The sequence below is a fragment of the Medicago sativa genome, chromosome 1, assembly GCF_051527215.1.
Source record: "Medicago sativa cultivar Bolivia chromosome 1, Bolivia_mono, whole genome shotgun sequence".
Classification (NCBI taxonomy): Eukaryota; Viridiplantae; Streptophyta; class Magnoliopsida; order Fabales; family Fabaceae; genus Medicago; species Medicago sativa.
The window spans coordinates 20,363,993-20,381,922 of NC_140749.1; the positions used below are offsets into that span (position 1 = coordinate 20,363,993).

The 17,930-nt window shown below is 33.7% G+C and overlaps 1 protein-coding gene and 1 pseudogene across 2 annotated transcripts; one reads left to right on the forward strand and one right to left on the reverse strand.

Moving 5' to 3' along the window:
• Nucleotides 1-8,497: 8,497 nt before the first annotated feature.
• On the forward strand, nucleotides 8,498-13,390 carry LOC146953484 (Pentatricopeptide repeat (PPR) superfamily protein). 2 transcript variants are annotated; one of them, XM_085710254.1, is made up of 2 exons: nucleotides 8,498-11,016; nucleotides 13,200-13,390. In XM_085710254.1, the coding sequence occupies exon 1, from the start codon at nucleotides 8,572-8,574 to the stop codon at nucleotides 10,546-10,548; it is 1,977 nt and encodes a 658-aa protein (XP_085566380.1). In that variant the 5' UTR covers nucleotides 8,498-8,571; the 3' UTR covers nucleotides 10,549-11,016; nucleotides 13,200-13,390. The 2 variants fall into 2 exon arrangements, with proteins under 2 accessions (XP_085566380.1, XP_085566384.1); XM_085710258.1 differs by having other exon boundaries at nucleotides 8,498-10,903.
• Nucleotides 13,391-13,494: 104 nt separating this feature from the next.
• On the reverse strand, nucleotides 13,495-14,490 carry LOC146953485 (transcription initiation factor TFIID subunit 9-like; annotated as a pseudogene).
• Nucleotides 14,491-17,930: the final 3,440 nt, after the last annotated feature.

The following is a 17,930-nucleotide window of genomic DNA, read 5'->3' on the forward strand; positions in this document are numbered from 1 at the left end:
TTCGATAAACCACTAAATGTGCTTGTTATTGTTGCTATGGAATGATCTAAAAAGTAAAGAGTAAAATATACTCTCCTCCCTTGAATGATTGTGATATTACACTACCCTCCCCTCTAATTTTAAAACTCACATTTTCCTCCCTTGAGAGATAATAATATAATATATTTAATCCATTTTAAATTTTTCAGTTAAGTTTAAATCAAATTCCATTAGAAATTTTATTTATTACTTTAATACCCTTTTGCCTAATGTCATCAACATCACCACGCATGCTTATCTAAAAAATAAAAACATCATCAGTAATGAGAACCCACTAAAATTGAAGGCAATTGCTAATTGTGCCATTTATTCTCTTCAAATCACTTGGACATACGTTGAAATTGGGAAATACATGCCTTTCTTCACGGATATTGGGAAACACGCACACCTTATCTATTGACAGACATCAGCATTGCAATCAAGTATCTGTTAGATGAAAAAATGGAGAGAAAGATGCACACAGATAGACATATAGGGTGGTTAATTTAGAGGGCAATTGAAGATGCACACAAATTTCTAATCTCAACAATGGCAATTATGGTGATGTAAACGAATGAAAAGATGAAGACATGTGCAAAGAAAAGGGTATTATAGTAATGAACTTGGTGTCTAATGGAGATTAACTACAAAATTTAATTGAAAATTTTAAAATGGACTAAATATATCATATTATTACGAGGGAAGGAGGTGTGTGTTTTAAAACAAGAGGGGAAGGGAGTGTAATATTACAATCACTCAAGGGAGGGGAGTGTATTTTACTCAAAAGTAAATAATTTAAATCACTTCATTTGGTGATGACTAAATCGAACCCTTTAACAACTTGTTAATGGGTCAAAGTCCTTTACCACTTGGAACAATCATTGTTGGTCGGTGAATGCATACTTTATTAATTAAGAAAATGATAAAAAAACAATTAATATAACATATATTTCAAATTACAAAATCAATTTTAAATATTAGATAGATCGCACACAAATGAATTTATCTCATTATGACAAATTAAACATGACTTTTGAAGTCATGCATTACAATCACAAACAACAAAACTGGCTACATACATAAACCACTAATATATCTTGCAAATAATGCATACATTTATCTTCTCATTTTTCATGTATTAAATATGACTCTTTAAATCATGTATGTTATGTGAGAATAAATATGATATATGTTAGAAATACAAAGTGATTGTAAATTTTAACTAATATTACATTTATGTATTATGTATCCATTATTTATCAAATAATTGTTTAAACAATCACATATTTGTTTTTAATGTTCTACTATTTTATGGACAAATTATAAATTACTTTTTTTAACAAATTTTATAAATTACTTGCCACTTTAAAATTAGATAGAGAATATCAATAATGTTAATTATTTCTCTCAGTTATCTTCACCTATTATTTTTTTACTCTTCTAACTATTATCATGTACTTTTATAAAAAAAAAATATAAAGATTCCTCGAAATATTTGTACATTCTCTCTATATATTATTAGAAAAAATTAATGCTCCTATGAATATGGACCTTTTGATGATCACTCATTGCAACTGTATTCAATCCCACCACTGTTTATCATTTTTTTTTTAAACATTATTGTTACTAGCGTTGTTTGTCCGCTTTTTTTATTGTGTTAACGCGAGTAAAGTTACTTGCGTTGTTTGTCAGCTTTTTTTTATTGTTTTAACGCGTGTAAATTATAAATATTTTTTATAAAATTTATATTTTCTTTAAAATTAGTTATATTTTGATTAAAACTATATGTATAGATTTTTGTGACATTTAAACTCTTATCCATTACGTTGAAATCAACAATATATCATTGTTATAGAAAAATTTGTTTAATGGTATAATTGAAATCATGAAAAATCTAGCCCAAAATCTCCCATTCCCCTTATATGTATTTTTTTTTTTAAGAAGATTCCCCTTATATATAATATTAGTGTGGTGGTTCCTATTTTAATGGTATTTAACTATTTTTAATTAAAATTTTAAGTAATTTTTTTAGGGGTGACAATTTAAGTAATATTATAAAATATATTAAATAGTAAATAAAATACTTTAATGACATTTTTCCATTAAAAAAAATACTTTAAATGAAGGGTTAATTTAAACAGAGAAAAAATCAACCAAAACTTATGTATTTTCTTTATATACAGTATAGATATAAAATTAAAACATACCATCGTTTTTTTCTACAAATCATACTATCGTTACTATTCTCCATTCTTTTTCCCTAGTTCTAATAAGGTCGTTTCACATGACAAATAACAATAGATTTTTCCATAAAAAATAAATAATAATGTTAGACTTTGTTCCAACTGGTTTCATTCCTCATTAATTTTACATTTTACCTCTTCTGTGGATGTGTGAATTTTCGATTGAATAGTAATTTTTGGGATTTTTTTGTGGGTGTTTCTAGAATTTTTTGTAAGTCATCGGCATTGTTCAATGTTTATAGAATTGTTTATAAGATATCGACATTGTTCAATGTTTCTAGAATTTTTTATACGTCATTGGCATTGTTTAATAATTAATGTACGTGAAAAGGTTGGGTGCGCCGACAAATGTTGGGTGCCACCAAAACTTGAGGGCATGTTAACATTAATCTAGAGCCGAAGAAAGTAAGCGACATTGTATACATTGCATAGTTGAACGACTGCAGTAAAGAAACGACGGGAGAGGGCCAACCTCCATATCCACTTTCGTATCAGCCTCAACAACGGAGAAAAAACTCATGTCGTTCATGTCACACAAAACCAGCACGCAAAAATTAATTCCATTATCAATATAGGTAGATTGAACTATGTAAATCGGAATCCACCATAACACTGATAGCCATTTAGAGGCCGCCAAAAGCAAAAATGAACTCCATTATCAATAAAATTAATTCTATTATCAATATAGGTAGATTGAACTATGTAATTCGGAATCCACCATAACCCTAATAGCAATTTAGAGGCCACCAAAAGCATTATCAACATAGACAAATTAAGTACTTTCCATCAACTTTAAGATCAAGAACTTGGACTTGGACAAGATTAACAGAGAGTGGTGCCTTGTTTGACAGTAATGTATCAATGGAATTATGGGTTACACATTCTCCACTTGGAACAATGGGACGTTCCTGATAGCCATTTAGAGGCCACCAAAAGCATTATCAACATAGACAAATTAAGTACTTTCTGTCATACGGTTGTATTCATTAACCAACTTACAAATAATAAACAATGATTTATTTGGACGGATAATCATAAATATTCTTTATCTTTATTTATTTTTTATATATATTTTTATTGCTATTAATATCGTACTTTTAATCGAGTCTTTTTAAGTTGTTAGATATCAACAAAGCATAGTTAAAACAACTCAAAATAAATATTTTCTAATATTGAGTAATTGACTACTCTTTATCATTACCTTCATATACAAAAAATTGAAGACAGATTCTAGATTCTAATATTGATTAATTGACTACTCTTTATCATTACCTTCATTGTTTGCAAATTATCGGCATCTAGATGGCATCTAGAAAGACAGATTCTAGATGGCATCTTAATTGCAAATGAGGTGGTTGATGAGGCATCTTAACTGCAATTAATATTGTTTACAATTGTCAGCTTCTGTGAAAGAAAGACAGATTCTAGATGGCATCTTAATTGCAAATGAGGTGGTTGATGAGGCTAAAAAAACTAATAAAGAGTTAATGCTGTTTAAAGTTGATTTCGAAAAAGCATATGATTCGGTGGATTGGGGGTACTTGGATACAGTTATGAATAAAATGGTGTTTCCGTTGTTGTGGAGGAAATGGATAAAAGAATGCGTGAGTACATCAACTGCCTCAATTTTGGTAAACGGCGGCCCAACAGATGAGTTTCCTTTGCAAAGGGGTCTGCGTCAAGGGGATCCTCTGTCGCCTTTTCTTTTTTTATTAGCAGCTGAGGGATTGAATGTCATGATGAATTCGGTGGTGGCAAATAACTTGTATACGGGCTACAGGGTTGGTACGACCAATTCGGTGGTGGTGTCCCATTTGCAGTTTGCGGATGATACATTATTGTTAGGTACAAAGAGTTGGGCTAATGTGCGAGCTTTAAGGATAGTGTTGACTTTTTTTGCAGACATGTATGGTCTTAAAGTGAATTTTCAAAAGAGTTTATTGGTTGGTATCAATATTGGGGACTCATGGTTGAATGAGGCAGCTTCCATCTTAAATTGTAAAGTGGGTAAAATTCTGTTTTTGTATCTTGGTTTGTCGATTGGAGGTGATCCTCGTAAGTTAGCGTTCTGGGAACTAGTGATTGCTACCACTAAAACTAGATTGGCGGGGTGGCAAAGTCGCTTTTTATCCTTCGGGGGCCGGTTAGTTCTTCTCAAGTCTGTCCTGACCTCGCTTCCTGTCTATGCTCTTTCCTTTTTCAAAGCTCCGTCAGGTATCATTTCTCTCATTGAATCTATTTAAAAAAAAATATTGGGGAGGGAGTGAGGATAACAGGAAAATTTCCTGGATTGCTTGGAGCTCTATTTGTTTACAAAAGGAGTATGGATGATTGGGGGTGAGGGAGCTGAAGGAATTTAACATAGCTTTGTTAGGAAAATGGTGTTGGAGGTTGTTGGTGGATAGAGGCGGGTTTTGGTATAGGGTATTGGTGGCGAGATATGGTGAGGAGGCAAGAAGGTTGGAGGTTGGGGGCCGGAGTGTTTCTTCTTGGTGGAGGGAGATAGCGAAGATTATGGATGGAGTAGGGGAGAATGAAGGGGGCTGGTTTGCAGAGAGGGTGTCGAAAGTTTTAGGGGATGGAACAAACACTTTTTTCTGGTTGGATAGATGGGTTGGAGATGTTCCTTTGTGTAGGAGGTTTACTAGATTATTTGATATCACAACAAATAAGTTTAGTACGGTGGCGGATATGTGTGCCCTTGGTTGGGAGGAAGGTGGTGAGGCGTGGAGTAGGCGGAGACGTTTGTAGGTGTGGGAGGAGGAGTTGGTAGAGAAGCGTACAGCCTGATGTTTCTGACAGGTGGCAATGGGATCCAGACATCCATGATGGATACACAGTGAGAGGCGCATATGATGCTCTGACATCTACGGACACTCACATTATTGATGCAACAGAAAATCTTGTATGGCATAAGTAGGTTCCATTGAAAGTTTTCATTGTTGCTTGGAGATTATTGAAAGACAAACTTCCCACGAAACTCAATCTTCAAAGGCGCGATATTCTTCCGGGCGCAGATACTTTATGTGTTTCGGGGTGCGACACCGACGAGTCTTCATCTCATTTGTTCCTTCATTGCACTGTTTTTGGCTCATTATGGCAGCATATTAGGTCTTGGATTGGTGTGTGTGCAGCAGATACTCAAAATATTAGTGACCATTTTCATCAATTTATTCATTATACATGTCATTCAAAGGCGCGACGATCGTTCCTTCAATGGCTGGTGTGGAATGAAAGAAACAACAGACTGTTCAATAACATTAAAACACCTATTGATCAGCTTTTAGAAAAAGTGAAATATCATTCTTTGTGGTGGCTAAAGGCCAATAAAACCATTTTTGTGTACGGTACTCAGAATTGGTGGTCGAACCCTTTATCTTGTCTGGGTATCGACTGACCTTGTTTTTGTAATTATACTTTGTGACTGGTCTTGTTTCGGGTTGGTCCCTCTGGTACATCTTGTACTGCGGGGTCTCCAATGTCGTTGTTAATATATTCCATTTTGATTTTTTCAAAAAAAAATTGAACTTTTAAGTATGGTTCACCAAGAAACAATTCTAATGATTCATATTTTAAATTGTATCATATACATCTTTAATAAATTTTCACAATATTGTCCTACTTTTTTATCTTTCATATTTTCTAGGATACGTATATATGTGAAGTTTGTTACAAGTATCCGTGGAGTATCTTATAAGTGTCCGATAAAATATTGGTTAAAATTGTAAAAATTAATTTCGATACTTCGTTGGTACGTATCCGCAAGTACATGCATGAAGTGTATGTATATGATAAATATTTGATACAAATACGTCTCCATGTTTGAAGTAGACGGACTTCATAGGTTGAAACATATGTGAGTATTACTGATTTATGTGGGATCCATTTCAAAGTGTGGAACCCACGTTGAGAGTAACTCTTCAATGGGCACAACCCCAATTGAAAATAATTTAGGCAGACTCCACCAAATAAAAAAATAAAAAGAGAATAAAATTAAATGATGTTGATCGATGTGATTAAATTATTTTTGATATATTTTTTTCATTTGATGTGAGTATACCCAAATGTTTTTATTTGGGGTTGTGACCATAAAAGACTTGTTCCCCACACTGATTTCACATAATAATACGAAAATGAATGTTAAAAAGAGTGTTCCTAACATTTCACACAAAATGTTGTTGCACATTGCGCAATACCTATCCATCACATTAGTGGCAAAACTAAGTTGGACATTTGTGAACCGAAAAAGGAGAGGAAAAAAAAAAGAGATAATAGTGGTTTGGAACTAGCCACGGTTACAACAAAACAATAACAATCAAACATTATTCCACTAAATGAGACCAATTATATATATATATATATATATATATCAAATTACGTCATAATTGTTCTTGTTTGGATATATGGGATCTTCAAATAACATTTTTTCACGCAAACTGGGTTTATTTTCTACAAAGATCAAGAACAAGCCAAAAGTTTGAAGATTACTATTTCAAAGAAGAAATCCAAAAGTAACGTTTAGATTTACGAAACTTATAAAAACTGCCTTATAAGGTGTATCGAAGAAGTTTTTCAAGTAAGCCGTTATGTGTTTCACAGCTTTGTAGATTCAAATTTCAAAAGGAAACTTGTAGAAAAAGACCTTAAGAAGTTAGAAGACACATGACATCCATGCAAGTTAGGAGTTAGTTTATTTTTTAGTTTATAAATTGTAAGACCAAACTCTATGCAAAGGAGTTCATTTTTGTTCCACAAAACTACACCTAACATTGATAAGACATCCTCCTTCATAAGATAACTTCTTACCAGCAACATTGAAGAAACAATCAAACCTATAATAATATATATTTTTTCTTTGCACACTTTGTGCCTTTATTTTTCTTTTCTTGTGCATTCATAGTTTTCAGACTCGGCTCGGTCATCGACTCGGCGAGGGTACTGGGTCACTGGGTCAATGGTCGAACCACTGGGTCGTTGGTCGAACCGCATGACTGAATCGGAACCACTCGGATGACTCGGTTAGATAACTCGGTCCTTAGATTAAATTTATATAGTTATTTAACCGGATTAACTCGGATTGAATCGGTGACTCGGTCACTTTAAAAACTAAAATAATGACCCCTATAAAATAAGATAAAAACTATCCAACAATAATAATTTCATAGGCTAATTGCTCAAATTCAAAACATAGTCATAACTCAAAATACATCTTGGTAGTAAAAATCCAAATAGATCCCAAAAAAGTATGATTCCAATTCCATCATAAATTCAAATAAGAGATTGCCCCAGTTGTAAAAATCCAAAAAGATCCAAAGAAAGTATAATTCCAACACAAGTATTATCATCAATAACATTTAATTCCAAGGAGTCAAGATTGATTGAGCAAAACGACGTCGTTTCAGACTTTCAGTTAAGCAAAAAAAAAAAAAAAAAGCAAAAAACCGGTCGGACCCATGACTCGGCCGAGTCACCGGTTTTGACCGGTTTTGACCGGGTTTGACCGAGTTAACTGCATGGCCGATCCAAATGTTGGCTCGAACCGGCTTACCCACCGGTTCACGGTCCGACCGGTCCGACCGGCCGGTCCGAGCCGAGTCTGAAAACTATGTGTGCATTTCTACTTTTTCGCTTGACATTCATACGGTTTCTCAGATCTCTACCTTTGTGCTTGTACCTTAAACCAATTAAATAAGAATCAATTAGGAATCTAACTTGAGTTCTGGATTAATCTTTCAAGCTTGTTTATTGGAGGGAAACATTTTCATGACAGCAAATTGGCATTGAGAGTGAAACATTAGTTTGAGATAGTCAATGTCAAGTTTCTAGTTACCAAAAACCTCCCATAAAATACATTAGAGTGGGTATTAAAGTTCTATTAGAGTCCCACGATGCTTAAAATCCCATAAAATATTTGGGCTCTCATCCTTGAACTAGCTTTTAGGATAAGATCCAAACCCGTTTAACAGATGACATATACCCGATCTAAGTAAGTACAAAATACCTCGTAACAAGAAGTGGAGTAGAAACACCAACTAAATCAACTAATCATGTTATATTATTAAAACAATTAAAAAACAATATACTCATTAACAGAGTACTAAAATGAAGATGGAATAAGGCAAAAGAATGAAACTTGAGCATATTTAGAGGAGTTAAGTTTAAAAGGGTATAAAGGGAAATAAGAAAAAGTGAAAAAAAAGGGGTTGAAGTGAAGAAATTTACCCAGAAAAGCATTCGAGAAGCGATGTGAGTTCCAGTTGAGAATTGTTCCAAAGTTCAAACCTTTTTCTTTTTCCACCGAAACATAGCAATGAATTTGAGAAATGGTTGTTCCTTATTGTTAAAACCACGCAAATCTCCAACCCCATTTGTTCTTACCACAAACCCAATAACAAATCCTTGTCCTGTTCCAGATTCCCATGTTGTTAAAGTGTTGAGACAAGAACATGATATTATTTCATCACTTGAATACTTCAAATCTTTGTCAAATTCAGGTACTTTCAAACACACCCATTTAACGTACGAAACCATGATTGAAAAGCTTGGTAGAAACAATGAAATGGACAGTGTTTCTTATCTTTTACAACAAATGAAGTTAGAAAATATACCATGTTCTCAAGAGTTGTTTCAGTTTGTTATCAAGTGTTATAGGAGATCAAATTTAGGTGAACAAGGTTTGAAAATGTTTTATAGGATTAGAGAATTTGGTTGTGAACCTAGTGTTAAGATTTATAATCTTGTTTTGGATGCTTTGCTTAGTCAAAACTTGTTTAAGATGATTAATGCGCTTTATAATAACATGAAAAGTGAAGGTTTGGAGCCGAATGTGTTTACCTATAATGTTCTGCTTAAGGCTCTTTGTCAAAATGGGAAGGTTGATGGTGCATGTAAGTTGCTTGTTGAAATGTCGAATAAGGGTTGTGATCCGGATGATGTTAGTTATACTACGGTGATCTCTTCTATGTGTAAATTGGGGGATGTGGATAAAGCGAGAGAGTTGGCGATGAAATTTGAACCTGTTGTGCCGGTTTATAATGCTTTGATTCATGGAGTGTGTAAAGAGTGTAGGTTTAAGGAGGCGTTTGATTTGATGAATGAGATGGTGGATAGAGGTGTTGATCCGAATGTTATTAGTTACTCGACTGTTATTAGTTGTCTTTCTGATATGGGGAATGTTGAATTGTCGCTTGCAGTTTTTGGCCGAATGTTTGTGAGAGGATGCAGACCTAATGTTCAGACATTTACTTCTTTGATGAAAGGTTTTTTCGTGCAAGGGAGAGTAGGTGATGCTCTTGGTTTGTGGAATCTCATGATCCGAGAGGGAGTTAGTCCAAATGTCGTCGCATACAACACTCTCATACATGGTCTTTGTTCCGATGGGAATATGGATGAAGCAATATCTGTATGGAATCAGATGGAGAAAGATTCAATCCGTCCGAACGTGACAACATATAGCACTATCATATATGGTTTTGCAAAATCGGGGGATTTGGTTAGTGCTTGTGAAACATGGAACAAGATGATAAATTGTGGTTGTCGTCCAAATGTTGTGGTGTACACCTGCATGGTGGATGTCCTTTGTCAGATGTCTATGTTCGATCAAGCTTTTGATCTTATTGATAATATGATTTCCGATGGTTGTCCTCCAACTGTTATTACATTCAACAACTTTATCAAGGGTTTATGTCGTGCCGGAAGAGTAGAATGGGCGATGAATGTGCTTGATCAGATGGAGAAATATGAATGTTTACCTAATATCAGAACGTATAATGAGTTATTGGATGGTCTCTTTCGGGCAAATGCATTCAGAGAGGCTTGTGGACTTATAAGGGAGTTGGAAGAAAGGAAGGTGGAGTTTGATTGTGTCACTTACAATACTATCATGTATGGTTTTTCTTTTAATGGAATGCATCAACAGGTTTTGCAGCTTTTGGGGAAAATGTTGGTAAATGGAGTAAAGCTAGATACCATTACGATTAATATAACTGTTAATGCTTATTGTAAGTTGGGCAAGGTTAAAACTGCTATCAAGGTTTTGGATAATATCACTGCTGAGAAGGAATTTCGTGCAGATATAATAACACATACCATTATTTTGTGGGGTATCTGTAATTGGTCAGGCACTGAAGAGGCTATTGTGTATCTTCAAGAAATGTTGAATAAAGGAATCTTTCCCAATATCGCCACTTGGAATGTGTTGGTTCGAGGGTTCTTTAGTAAGTTGGGTCATATGGGACCAATCCGCATTTTGGATGATATTATTGGTGGTAGTGTGGGGAGATCTTGACCACTGATAATATTCTGATGTTTAAAACAGATTTGTCAAATTTACGATGTCATCCGTTTGATCTTGCACGAGTGGTTGTGATTCACCCATTTGCATGAATGTAGTGGTCCGATAGATGGCAACTGCAGAAAGTCCAGGTACACAATTTCCAGATTCTTCTCAGGTAGACTATTGGCCTTCAAGTATGGCAATTTTCAGCACTATGTATCAGATTATCACATTACAAACGTGTAAGAAACCCAGATTTCAACAAATTATTTTCCAGAGACACACAGCCTGGAAGTTTATTGACTGGGGAATCATTAATCAGATGTTGATAGCATTAAAAAAATGACAGGGATGGAACCTCAATGAGGTACAGTTTGTTCTTGTTCTTCTGGTAAACTTGTTGATAGCATTTTCCCAAGTCTGAGTAAAAAACTATGTGTGTGCAGTGCAGCTGACACTGATGCTCAACTAAAAAATATGGTACTATGATATTTTATGTGTTTTCTTAGCATGTTTGAATAGGTTTTATTTGTGGATTAGCTAAAATAGAAGAACAATCATATTTTTACTAAGATAACTTGTAAAATATCTTTTGAATCATTATGATGTGCACACACTTGTTTGATGTGGTTGAGCTTTTGGACTTTTGTATCTTACATTTTACAACATGTATCGCTAATAATCAACTGCTTATTGAATGTTGAAATATAGTTAGAAGGCAACCTAAAGAAAGAAAAGATGACATTTACTAGGTCCTCCTTTATATATCTTAGGTGTACCTTATAAGTTCCTTAAAGGTACATTCTCTTTACATAGGCTGTTTATAATTACCATGAAAAAAGTATATGGGGTTAAAAAATAATGTAATGTTGATTATAACACAAGTGATTTAACATCTTTAGCACATTCCCTCACTTTAACTTGTTCTCTCAAACAAACATGTTATAGGCAGTGTTGTTAAATAGTGGCTCTATAGCACTATACGGTAATAGAATTTTTAAACAAATCGCTATTGTTCACGATACGCTAGCGGCTATTGTGACGCTAGAGCAATGTTGCGTAGCAGAATTCGCAATGTTGTGTAGCGGAATTTGAATGAACTTCTAATTTGTGTAATCTGCGATTGACAACACTAGTTATAGGCTCTTTTTAATATTGGAATTAGCTCAACCTCATAAGACCAACTCATAAGGTGAGGAATGTCCAAGCTCTTTATAAGCACTTATTAGGCACTATCTGTATTAAATGTGAGACTATAGCACCATTCTTATAGACTTATTGCATTTAGTTGAGGGTGCATTGAACTATTTCAATTGGATAAATTTATTGAGGGTATGATAAATAACTTAAGTGACTATAGCACCATTCTTATTTATTAATTTCTATACCACTTTTTGCTTGCATTTAGTCTTATGCCATTGCGAGTTTGCGACATTGGTAAAATTGCTGTCATGATGTGATAAGGACTGGTATTTTATTATAAAGGATAGAATGCTGCAGGAACTTCAAGGGGCTGCAACCCCCCTTTACACAAGATATCCTCTCCCTCTCAACCCTTGTTATTTCTATGCATTGTTACCCACCTAACAATTTTCTAAATAGCTAACCGGGTCAAGTGCTAATAATGTAGCAACAACCAAGCCTTATCTAACGAAGTGGGGTGTGTCAAGCACTAACAATACATCCCAAAAAACATCCATTTTGTCCTAAGTGAACCAGAAATATAAACCGAAAACAATCTACTGTTTCTAGCTTCATCAGAGTCAATGAGATTTAGACCCTTTTGTTGCCAACTTCTCTCAAAAGTCTAATCCATATCATCAAAAGACCAACTTGTAAAACTCAGTTCGAAAATAATAAGCAGCGATGCACATGGTTGAAGTATAAATCCTACGTGCCTCTTTTTAGTATTAAAGAAGGATTTCTAGAGAAGATGATGTGACATGACAATCCTCAGGCACATTGTATAAAATGCAGTACTCAAACAGAAAAGGAACTTCTATAAGAAAAAGGAAGAAAAGGAACGTCGATAAGAAAAAAGGAGAATGAACTCAGAACTACATATTTCACTAACTCCTGCCTGCACTTTGTTATAAACCTCATACTCACTCACTCCCCTTCCATACAAAATCACATGTTATGCTGTTAAGTACCTTCATACTCGCACCTCTCCTCACACTCTCTACTCCCACTTTCCCTTTTTATGTAACTAACTTTGCAGCCACCAGTTTGCTGACATGGCTCGCGCCTCTACGAATTATTTCTTTTGCTGTGCAATTTTTCTTTTCCCTCCAATGGTATCATAATGATTTGCATAACCTGAAATCTATCTTGACCATGATAACCATTGTCGCTAAATTTTATAAAATAGCTTCTTCCGTGAGAAGGAGCTCTTGTACAAGTTGATAGGAACTGGTTCTGAATATTGAAAAAAAGTGTTTATTGATAGATAACTCTTTACATGATAACCGGATCTCTCCCATTCTAATTTCTTTTCCATAACATGAATGTAGCCAAGTTCATTTTGTTAGATGACAATTATTTATTCAAAGCTTTTGATGTTGGTTTATAAACAAATTAATTCTGAGTATTGTATAGTGTTTATCAATGCTCTATTTTCCAAGATTGCTACTAATTTGAGTGTGATTTGATGGTGGAAACAGGAAGAGTTAGTTAAGAAGTATGGACCAGAATCAATTGTAGATCTATTGCTCATGAAGCCTACTTGAAACTGTGTGTGGTGAAGTCCCAAGAAACGGTTTAAGATATGAAGCATACAAATATGTACTATAATTTTTTTTTATTTGGGATGGACTTGAATTTTGACCCTGCTTATTTATCTTTTCACATTCCATTGTTTTGGGTTTATTTTGCAGTTTAACTTATTCTATCCTAACAAGAAACAAAATTAATTCAATAGAAAAAAAGTAATCATGATAAAATCAACATTAACACCACAATCCCTTTTTTGTTACTACCACGCTACTGTAATGCAACAATTCCAAATGAAGCTATGAGCTAGACTAATTTAAACATTAGCAGCAAATGAGACACAAAATTAATCCTTTTGGCGTTTGGTCAAAGGGAATGACACTCTTTGATGAACATTCAGTTGCATATCTGTATTCTCTTCCAGTGAAGGGTTAGGATTGACAGCTTCTTCGTCCGCTGTCTCTTCTATAGGTTCAGTCAACCTTTTGTTTTGGAATTGCAAACTGGTAGCTGGCGCAAACTAATGTGACCTTGTCAGGTGGAAGAGGAAAACCAGCTTCAGCTATAGTTTTTGGCAATGGTATCTTGTTGCGATTTTGTGCCAACGCAAGAAGAACCTGGCAGGCGATTACATTCAGCATATTATTGCTAAAAGAGAAAGAGTACATGACATAGAGTCCCTTGAGAGAAAGGCATTCTTTCAAGCAAGCAAATATTTTGAAGCTCATTATGTGGTAACCAACAAAATGATTTACATAGATCAAATTACGTCATAATGTTATATCAGAAACTATATAGTGTTACTTTGTCTCTAGGGATCTGACTATCATTCATCTGATGTACGCTTCTTATTACAAAATCTACATGTTGAAATAAGTGACAAATATATAACATGAATTACTTCGCGAGGTGGTGGTTGTGAAAAACTAGAATCAACCTTAGACTGAGCAGCAAGCTTAACATCATCACAGTCATTTACAATCTTACCAGCATGTTCAGAATAAAGTTGAGAATCTGTTAACACATCAACAACATAGCAATACCATAGTTCTAGAAACTTGTTTATAACACAAGGCTCATGGTTCTCCACTCCCGTTGATTTTTGCAAAGATTTCACAATCTCTGCATCTCTTGGCATTGCTATCTCTTCATCATTATCTGCCATTGCAATTCCCTGCACCAAAGGAAAACCTTATGGCTTTTTCCGGGAAATTGAGATCAGTGCAATTTGAATTTGTTTGCGACAAGGGCAAAGTTTTGATTTGATGCAACCACTCGTTTATTTGTGTTTGATTGTTTTTTTTCTCACCCCATGAGCTTCTCGCATGCTCTATGTAGTTTGGATTTTAGAATCCAAACTTCAGAAAAACCGCATAAAACTTCAAAAAAACACGTTGAAATATTTCGGATTTTAGAATCCGGCACATGAGAAGCTCATAGGGTGGAAAAAGTAATAATAGCATTTGTGTTTTTATAGAGAATAATGGGCTTATTCACAAAAGCAAGTGGATTTGGGCCTTGATTAGAATCTCAACTTTGTTTTTTTAGAGTTTCTTTCTTTTCTCACCTCCTATGAATTTTATGTTTTAATTGATGGATTTGATTGAATTTTTTATTTACAAGTTTTGGTGTTGGATTGTTTTAAAGTAAAGTCTCGTTATCCATCAACAAATATGATAGGTAGAATTACTTATGTCGAGTTGCAATAATCAAAGTCATTCATTTGTCTTTCACTAATTATGTTTATAAAATAGTAAAATACAGTTGAATGATTTTGATTGGTGCAACTCAAGATAGGTACAGCTGCCCACCTTTTGTCGATGGATAACGAAGTTGTCACCTTTTAATCCATTCATCACTATCTAAATTCAAAACCATTGATCAGTTTATCCATTTTGCCACCATAGCTGTTGGAATCTGTTTTATTCATTGTGTACTTTTGTAGTTCTAACTGAAGACCTCTCTTCTATTAGAAATGAGTGTTATTTGATAGCGCAAAAAGAAAAAACAAATTATTGCATACCTAGGTTACTAGGTGTTATTTTGTCCACACATAAAAAAAAGATACTTGATACTTTTTTGAGAGGAAGATACTTCATACATGTGTATTGTTTTGATTCAGTAATTAATAACTTCCATTTTGTGAAGAAAGAATATGCCAAACAATGTATGTTTTCTTAGAGAACATATGCCTAGAAGAAGTGATTTCTTTCCAAATGCTTCATGGAATCTAGCTAGGATGACAAATGTGTGGCTTCCATATATATGTAGAGATGATTCTTTCAAACTTCTCCCAAAACCAATTAAAGTGTCTGTTATAATTGGGCAAGCTTCAGATATTATGTTTGGTGTAGGGGTGGAAGGAGAGACACATGTGTGAAACTTCATTTTGTAGCTTCTGCTCAACTGTGTGGTTGCTCACAATCTAACGTGAAAGCAAACATAAAAAGAATAAGTTGTGAAGAGGTCTTAACTTGTCAGTTCTAACAAAAAGGGTTGAAGTAATATAGATTTTGGAAATTAGATTATCTCCAGTTGGAGAAACAACGAACTCGCGTATTTGAGACATTGGTAGTTGTCCGATCAAAATCAAACGATCTAGAAAAAAAATACATAAATTAATATTTATTTTTTAAAAATTTAAAATATTAAATTTTAATTTTAATTATTTGATCTTGATCAAAGGGCTACTGATATTCGAGTGTGTGAATGTATGATTCACAATCAAAGAATATTTTCATCAAACATCACATTTGTATATCATATTAAAGTTCATTAATCATTGGATTATAACCACTTGGTTATTATAACCACTTGACAATTAGTTTAGAATACAAATAAAAGTTAGACAAATAGGAAAAACAAATCTCTACAACTTTTACCATCCAAATCCAAATGGAATAAACTTTAATATGGCTAGGTTTTGTCATTATTTGTTGCCAATTTATTTCATATCCACCTCAATTCTTTCTCACAGAGAAATGGGAATATATCATCATCTGGTAACTTTCTAAATGATTCTATAGAAAGGTAGCAACCCACCAACCATAAGTCTTTAGGACAAAACTCATCTGAACAAAGGCTAACGAATTATTATACTCCCTCCGGTCTCAAATGTGAGAAACAAAAAAATAAATTTGGTGGTCTCAAATATAAGAAAAAATATAGTAAAATGAACCTATTAAATGCCACAATTCCAAGTTTACCCTCATTAAACCCACCTCATTAATTGTTTTTACTACTCCAAGACAAGGGTAAAATTAGAAAAATATCACTTTTTATAATGACTTAAATGTAGTCAATCCACTTTCTTAATATGTGTGCATTTTTTTTTTGTTTCTTACATTTGAGACCGGAGGGAGTATAATATAATGGAAAAAGCTAACTGGTGTCTCTGGGGACACTCTTTAAAGACTATAAGTGGTAGATATTTATGAAAATATGTATATTCAGTGCATTAAAAATTAAAATATTTGACTTTTTTAAAGAATAATTGTTTAATTTAAAATGTTTAAAGAGTGTTTCATAGTCACCCATTAGCCAGACCCATTAATAAATATTTTCTGTCTTTTCAACAGCATCCTCAAAACTCGTAAGTCCCCCACTTCATAAACAACAAACAACATTTGATCGATGTGGAATTCATTGTAATGATTCAATGTAATCAACGGCATCTAGAAGTAGCTCTCACAATAATCATAAACAATTTTTCAAACCCTTAACTTGACTTTATTGACAATATTATACTCCCTCCGTCTCGGTATAATTGACCTACTTTGGTTTTTCACACAAATTAAGAAAAGTGTATAAATGAAGGGGAAAGTGGAATATATTATATTGGGAATGATAAAAGTAGTATTATTTAGTGTTATATTGTATTGGGAATGATGAAAGTTGTATTGAAAATTGAAATGGGTCAGTTATTTTAGGACACTTTTTTTTAGAAAATGGGTCAGTTATTCCGGGACGGAGGGAGTACATCATTAGATTGTTTATTAAGCAAACAGTATATAGGTTTCTGAGGTAGGGCGGTAAGTTTATTAATATAGGATTATAATAACACTTTAGAAAAAATTAATAATTTAGTAATTGACCAACCATCATTCGCTCTAGAACTTTGACAAATGCACAATGAACCATTGAAAGTTGAAACTATTTTTCCTTCATGATATTGACTGTTTTTCTTTTCCTAGCTTTGGAAAAATGCACAACACTATCCATGGTTTTTTTTAATATCACATGCTTAGTTTTAACCCCTAGTATTTGAATGGTATTATGGTTGAAATTTCATTCTAGAAAACCAAGTTCAACATTAATCACCCATTCAAATTCAAGTCTAATCTTATAACCTCCTTTGAAAAAGATATACCAACATTTTAATCCTTAGAAGTGTAATTAACTGTCACATTGACCCCTTAATGCATCAAAAATGTGTACACATTAACAAGTGTCTCTTTGATTAATCATTTTGGTCCTCATCAAATATCAAATATGTTTTTAGGTAGTTAAACTTTTTCCTAAATAGTGGTCTTCCTTGGTCAATTCAGTCCATAAAATTGCTAACAAAAAAAAAGCACTAAAGATGTTTTTGCAATTTCGGTACATTTAAGAACTAATATTATATCTCAAGCTATGATGATCTAAGCAAAAATAAAAAAATGGCGCTTGTATGTTAATATAAA

Bases quoted from the DNA above. Each gene is read 5' to 3' on its own strand.
- LOC146953484 (XM_085710254.1), top strand. From the start codon at position 8,572: ATGAATTTGAGAAATGGTTGTTCCTTATTGTTAAAACCACGCAAATCT.